Source organism: Odontomachus brunneus, unplaced genomic scaffold (genome assembly GCF_010583005.1).
Source record: "Odontomachus brunneus isolate Ranch 3 - 2012 unplaced genomic scaffold, Obru_v1 Obru_scaffold_075, whole genome shotgun sequence".
In the NCBI taxonomy this organism is placed as follows: domain Eukaryota; kingdom Metazoa; phylum Arthropoda; class Insecta; order Hymenoptera; family Formicidae; genus Odontomachus; species Odontomachus brunneus.
In genome coordinates this window covers 222,892-230,132 of record NW_022639525.1, presented here as the reverse complement: position 1 = coordinate 230,132, position 7,241 = coordinate 222,892, and the positions used below count along the sequence as shown (strand labels likewise).

The window sequence follows — 7,241 nt, the reverse complement described above, 5'->3', positions numbered from 1 at the left end:
AGAGAGAGAGAGAGAGAGAGAGAGAGAGAGAGAGAGAGAGAGAGAGAATCGACCAGCGTACTGGAATTCTAGTCGCGACCACGACTCGTCTATTTTCCGCGAGGACGCCCGTGGAGAAGTTATGACCGTTATGCTGCGCTCTGCTCCAGCGTTCTTTTGCGTTTCGTGCGGATAACCGGATAAAAATATCGGGTCTCGTGTTTCGCGACGTGCAGTCGAGCACGTCGGCGAGTGTCGTTCGGCCAATTTTCACAACTCTTTGATGAGGAGCCTTTAAAAATATCCTCCAGGAATGCGAATCGCAGCGATTCGTCGTTCCCTGTGAATCATATCATCCTGGGTGAGCGCTGAAGATATCGAGGGCGCCTTCTCGTCGAGCCTTCGGAATGTCCGTGGGCGACGATTCGGATCTCGAGGGGCGTCGCGCAAACATATAAAGTCGCATAACGTGCTCACACGGGGTGGTGGTGACGTAATTTTAGCCGCGAAACGCCCGAATAAGCGTCCGAGCGTGCGAGCAACACGAATGATTCGCGCTCGCGAAGAAAAATAGCGCGTCTGACTAATTCCGCGCCTCCGCTACTTTGTCGCGCTTGCGAAACCACCGCGGCGGCATCAGCTCCGTCGTCGCCGTCGCCGTCGCCGCGCGTAATTCGAGAACTGATTTACGGCCGATTTAAATCACGAGAACGTCTGGAGTCGCTTCCCTCCCACGACGATTAATGGCATCTCGATTTAAACCGCGCTCCGCTTTTGCCCGGAAGACTTTTGCCCGCGTCTCGGAAAAATCCGAGGAAAATCCGCGAGCGATTCGCGGCGCGATTTAGCTTCTTACTATTTAACATATCCGAGCCGGAAGAGCAAGATGATATTTATTTGTGAGGCGTTCGTCGTCGGACCTGGCTCGAAATTAATTTAGCCGTTGCGCAATGACGATTAAATTTGCTTCACGCGAAAGATTAAGATTTTCTCTCAGTCAATGTACGACTCATATACCACAGTTATGTTATAATCTGCCGTTATATCATTTTCCGTGTACGAATACTTATACGGCGATGATATCGCTTTTATACGTATGATTCTTGCTCCTGATCGGGCTTAGAGTAAATCCGACTATGGCGATCATATGGGAAAGATGGCCGTAAGCTGCACTTTCTCTGATAATTGTTGAATAGTACGTCTTACTGACTGTACGTACATAAACTACTGTAAATATCGATTATCTTTGAGAGTGATTAGAAAAGCGCACTATTTTAGCAATTATTGGAGAAATTGCAGCCTATGGTCATCATACCCGAGTTTATCTTATCTAATGTGATTATTCTCCAACTCTCTAACGAATTAACAAAGTTCGTCGTTTAACCAACTGATTGACAAACGTTTCATCGGCGGCAGATTATAGTTTTCTCGCTCTCGGCGATGCTAATTATGCTATTGATTACCTCGCGGCTTGCGCCACTGTGCTAATTACGCCGCTAATTATATTACTTTTTGCCCTTCGGAGTTGATTGACTCACATGTTGCGTCACTCGCAGTAATCGCACGAGAACCATCTCATAAAAGGTTATCTGCGGCAATCATCGTCTCTGCTTTTTTGTCGGCGAGTCATTTTCGCGTTTTCGGCTCTTCGCTGCGTTCCGCGATTTGACATCGCGTGTAATAAACTTATATCTTTAATAGTCGCGATATAAAATAATAACGTTTCTGCAGATTCCAGGCAGGGGCGAAGTGAAATCGCTATGAATCTTCTTTTAAAACGTTATCTAATAAGATACGTTCTTGAAAGTTTTTTAACGTTTTTAAGTCTTTAACCTTGTGCGAATAAATTTTTTTGATAGAACGAATATTCCAATTCGCGATAACTGAAGGCACTAATCAGCAATTGCTCTTATTGAAAGGAAACCGGTATAAATGATGAGATCTTACCTGGAGCTGTGACTCGAGATCGGCCTTTTGAGCGGCCAACTTGAGGGACTTCTCCTGGTAATCGGAGAGCGAGCCTTTCTCACCCTCCAGCTGGCGCAGCAGGTTGGTCTTTTCGCTGAGGAGCTTGGAGTTCATTTCCTCCAGTTCCTTGCGCAGTTTCTCCTCCTTTTCGAAGGCCTCCTGCGCCTTCCTGGCCTTCTCTTCCAACGCCTGCAACGACGACATTTCACCCTCGAGCTTGCCGCCGTTCACCAGCGGGTTCGGGTTCTCAACCAGCACCGTGTCGCCCATGATACAATTATACTAGCCGAGAAGAGTTCCAAAACACACGCGAACGCACTACTGTCCTCAAAGAAGGTATCTACCCTCGCTGGATCGTTCCGATTCGCTTCGTGCTTTTCGCTAGAGGGGCCAAGGATCGTCGCCGAGGATCCCCCGGGAGGAGGATCTATCGATCGATCGAACGAACGAACGTCGCGAGGAGCCTCGCGGTCAGGAGATCCGACTGATCTCGCTCGAAGACCAAGAAATACAGCGAACGAGACTCGACGAAGCCGAGTCTCTCTTGCGTCCCGAGCTGTCGATTAAATTCGAGCACCGACGTTTACTCGTACGTACGTATGTGTGTGTATGTGTGTCTGTATGTGTGTGTGTGTGTACGCGCGTAGAAGTGGTGCACGTGTGGGCGAGGCTACCCTCTCTTTGTTCGTCGTGGTCGCGGGTTTCGAAGGGGTCGGCGCGAGGTCGCGAGTCCAACTGGTCCCGGCTCACGGCGTAACCCAACTTTTCTACCCGCCGTGTCCCTCTTCGCGCCGTTTCCGGCAGCCAGTAAGGAGCTGCAATCCTGATCGTGGGCGTTCCCACTCCAGTCGGTACCTTCGTCGTATGTAAAAATATTTATAACCGATCCGCTATACATCCAGAGGAGGGCTGGCTGAGGTACGAGTGGAAGGGGGTGATTATGCTCGAAGAGGGGCCGGTTGGACGGAATTAGAAGCGATCCGGAAGGACCGTTCTCCAGCGGCCGACCCCTTTTTGGCTCCAGAAGGTGCAAAGTGGATAAGTGGATCGCCGGAGAAATCGCTCGCCAGGCTAGACTCGTCGTTGAGGAGACCACCACCGGATGGAGGTGCAGTTTCGTCTCAATATGCTTCAATATGCACACGGCGGAGCCGCGTGTCTCTCAGCGAGGCTGAACAAATAATGAGAAACTAACAGAGTTCTACGAAAGTAAAGTCAAGTTCGAAGTAGATGCTACATCTTCCATTAGGCTGCTTTCAGCAGCCGCCGACGATGCGTGCACGTTAGAAATTGAAAGCGGAAGCGACATTTCGGAAAGTACAGCGGCTGTCACTTGGGGACGTCTCCGAAAAATGAATAATTGCGGCGGTCACGCCAGAAAAGCGCGGTCTATTATAAGAAGCCTTTGGTAACATGATCGAACGTTGATTCACCGTTCAGCCTTTATTATGCTTCTAAATCGGGAGACGGGTATCAGTGAACTGGACGAGAGAACGTGCACGGATTCCCCCGATCCTCGTTAATTCGGGGTTATAGAGTCGAAAATATAGACGATTGACGACGGAGGGGGGTAAAAGATGGACGAAATTAGAAGGTCGACCAAGATTTCTTTCGGGATCGTCCGAGATTGAAAGCTGAGAGGAAATTTCCACACCGATTTCGACGGAAAATGTGCAAAAATAGTCGAGACGGATATTTTCGTTAGAGGATCAACCCAACCTATTCATCAAAGAACATTCCCCTTTCTTCTTTTTGAAAAGAGGAAACGTCTTCGTAGAAGTGTTCAAGCTGCCAGTTGAGAAATAAATCAAAGAGAGAGAAAGAGAGAGAGAGAGAGAGAGAGAGAGAGAGAGAGACAAGTGCAAATAAATTTTGCAAAATTCAGATTCATAAAAGTATTACAGAAGTATGAAGGAAGCGCGTAGAAAAAGCTCGATTCCGGGGAAAACGGCTTGCAAGCTGGTCGAGCTTGCTCGAGGGCGAGCCGCGAAAATGAGAAGACCAGGCGGCGGATAAATAAACGCGCACGTCTGGAAGCTGGAACCGTCACGGTCCAGCAAAAGAAGAAACAAATTCCACAGCGAATTCGCGTGGTTAAGCACGAACGCCCGTAAATCAGCGCCAAGTCGGAGCTTTATTTTATCAAGAGCACGGCGTCGTTTCGAGCTTCTCGCTTTCGCAGAACGGACATTTCGTTCACGCAACACGAACGGTAGAATATCGCTTCTTCGAGCGAGGTAGTGCAATGTTAACAATCGCAATAATCCGCTAAGATAAAACGAGACAAGAATAATATTTTTATCCCGGACAATCAAGGTGCTGATCGAGTACCTTGCTTATTCTTCATATTCCTTCAAAACGTTAAATTATAAAAGAATCAAATCTGCTGGCGATGCGCTTGATAAATATATTTTTTAAATAAATCGCCACAATCGATTTTGTATCTGGCAAGAAATTGTTTTCTTATCCATTCTATTTTATCATCCGCATTGATTTTATGAAGTCAATAATGTACAAAGAGAGATATGAAAATTATTAGAATAATTGTCACACCTCTGTAACTCTAAAAGTGTGATCTTTCCCAAATGAAGATAATGAAAATAATAAAAGTATTAATAAATCCCTAGGAAGAAACAATCTCAAAAAGACACTTACAGCCATCTCGTCCTCGATGCGAGTGACGTTGAGGAGAGGCTTGATCTTCTGCCACAGTTTCCACCACGGCCAGGTGCGAAGTTGGAGGTACTTCCTCAAGTTCCTCTGGACGACTTGGAGGGCCAGACGTTGCTCCTGGAGCTTCTGGTAATCCTTACGGGTCAAGTAACCCCTGATGTACGCCTGCATCCAGGACACGATCTTGCTGAGACGCTCATCGCGAAGCTCCTCCATCTGACCCAAGACTCCGGCGCGGAAGAATACCTATATTTCCCGAGGAACGAAGAGCAAACGGAACATTAAAGAGAGCTGTTCCCTGTGACGTTTCGTCACAAATGTATCTCGTTTATCCACCGGGACGATGAAGTTAATAACTCAAGCGACAGTTCAAATGAACAAGAGAGGTGAAAGACCACAGAGCAGAAAAAGTTTGGTTGGGACAAGATTTTTGGTTAACTTGAACAGAGTCTTGATAACTTCAGTCGGAATTTTCTGGCTCGTTCACGTTTCGCCAGAAATTCCGTCAGAAATTAACAATCGCAATCTGTCAATTTGCTAAAAATGAAACGGAGCAAGAAACATATTTCCATCCCGAGCAATCAGGCTGCAAGGTGCTCGTCGAATACTTTGCTTGTCTTTTATATTTCTTCAAAGCGTCGAACTACAGAAGAATCTGCTGACGATGCGCTTGACAAATATATTTCCCAAGTGAATCGCCACAATCGATTTGCATCTGGTAAGAAATTGTTTTCTTATTCCATGTGCATGGAATATGCATGCCATCCATTTGCATTGGATCGTTACACCAACCAAACGTTTCTTCCGTGTATAGCGTTTGTGATGACGCAGATGATTCTATAAACACATGTGCATAGATAACTGAACGAGAAGAGAATTCTTTCGCGCTTAATTCGCGTAGTCTCTGGTGGATAATCGCGAACACCTCATGTCGAGATTACTTTCCACAAAAACTGGCCTCCCATGCCGTTTTTAGCTTTCGGAAAGTGGGTCGTTATTCGACGAGAGTTAGACGGAAGTTGCCTCACGCTGCTCGACACACATTACAGCACACATTACAGCACGCCGAAGGTACGCTTGGCAAGGGTATCCTTTGTTAACGCGATAGCCGGAGTTAATTCCGCCGAGATGAGACGCGAACGAGGCTGGAAAAATGGTTAATAGCCGAAGCTGTGCTCTGTTAAGTTGACACTCTTCGACGACGTTTAATGGCCAACGTCCAAAGGATATAAATACACAGAGAAAGAGAATATCAGGCTGCCATGTCGGAAGGAAAACACTTTCCTACATATTTTCAACATTGTGGCTTAACGTTGGCGAGTAAACGTCAGCGATACGAAAGAACCGGACGACGCAAGAGTCCGAAGGACTTCCGGCAGGATGTCGCGAGCATTCTCACGAATATTCTCGCGACGTCCCCTCCAAATCCTCACGACGTTTGGTCGTCTCGGGGGGTAAGTGAGCGTGTTGCGCCGTGACGCTGCACGACGTGGACCACATATACCTTGGTGTGACCCATGCGGTACTGATCACTCTCCAGATTGATCGTCTCCAGGATGATCTGGGTGGCTTTTTGCGGCTCGCAAGGCTCTTTCACAGCATGGGCGCACAGAATTTTGTATCTGCATTTGGGCCGCGTCGGTATTTTCGTGCGGTATCGTGTGTATATGCATGTGGTATTGATATTTGGACGGTGTTGGGTAGATGTTCAAAACAGACAGAAAATTCATCACACTAGGTTAGAGGCTTACTACTACGCTAATTACTAGAGGCTAATTACTACGCTTCTCGTTGCTGTAGAATCGAGAATGTTCGCCTGTTTGGGCGAGGTGGGGGATCATGAACACGGTATCCCTCGAGGATACTTGAATTAGGGAGATCCTCACGGTCTTGTTGATCTCGTGCGATTGTTTAAAGCGCAAGTCTTTCGAGAGAAGGGACGTTTCGCTGCGGGACAAACGCGGAGGATCGAGCTGAGACACAAGTGGAAAGCACGACGAGATACTCATCGCGCGTGAATAATTATCTTTCATGAAGATCGTGCGACTCGTCAGTGATCCTCCCGAAACACTTGCGCTTTAAGATCCGCTTCGTGTCTATCACCCAGTCGCTAGGGGCATTGATGTATCACGGGTTAGAAACGTCATCGACGATGATAGCCTATTTACAATCAGTAGCGACACGACGACGGCTCGTGCACGGTCAACACTGTGTCGTCGAGGAAAAAGTCATCCGTCTTGTTTGTCTCTCTTTCGCGCGGGAGAAGGATCTAAAACGAGGCGAATCGCCAAACAAACACAGTGTAGACCGTCGTCGAGCGTCCTCGAGCGCTGTTGAAGCCGCGTTCGTTGCGGTGATCGGCGAAAAATCAGCTCAGGACATCGCGAACATGTCGGGGAAAACGTGCCTTGGTGTGTCCAAGACGGTACATATCGGGGTCGAGGCCGGTGGACTCCAGGACGGCCGCGGCCGCTTGCTTGGGCTCCTTCGCTTTGTCGACCGCTGCGGGCGCCAGGATCTTGTACCTACAGGGGGTGTCGGTACAACACGGGGCAAACGGGTGCGAACTCATTAATACAGGGGATCTATACAAGAGACCCCACGAGAAGGGGTTCGGGGGG

At 48.0% G+C, this 7,241-nt stretch overlaps 1 protein-coding gene across 34 annotated transcripts in view; it reads right to left on the bottom strand.

The window, feature by feature from the left end:
• The window catches only part of LOC116847245 (myosin heavy chain, muscle), a 44,311-nt gene that overhangs the window by 10,405 nt on the left and 26,665 nt on the right, over positions 1-7,241 (bottom strand). For 17 of the 34 annotated variants that reach the window (XM_032822057.1, XM_032822053.1, XM_032822051.1 and 14 more), the window contains exons 14-16: positions 7,028-7,145; positions 4,603-4,866; positions 1,927-2,136 (exon numbers count right to left, since the gene is read on the bottom strand). In XM_032822057.1, the coding sequence (XP_032677948.1) occupies positions 1,927-2,136; positions 4,603-4,866; positions 7,028-7,145 (592 nt within the window). Of the gene's footprint in view, positions 1-1,926; positions 2,137-4,602; positions 4,867-6,124; positions 6,243-7,027; positions 7,146-7,241 lie in introns of all 34 variants that reach the window. The other 17 variants (XM_032822060.1, XM_032822061.1, XM_032822062.1 and 14 more) reach the window with 2 other exon arrangements.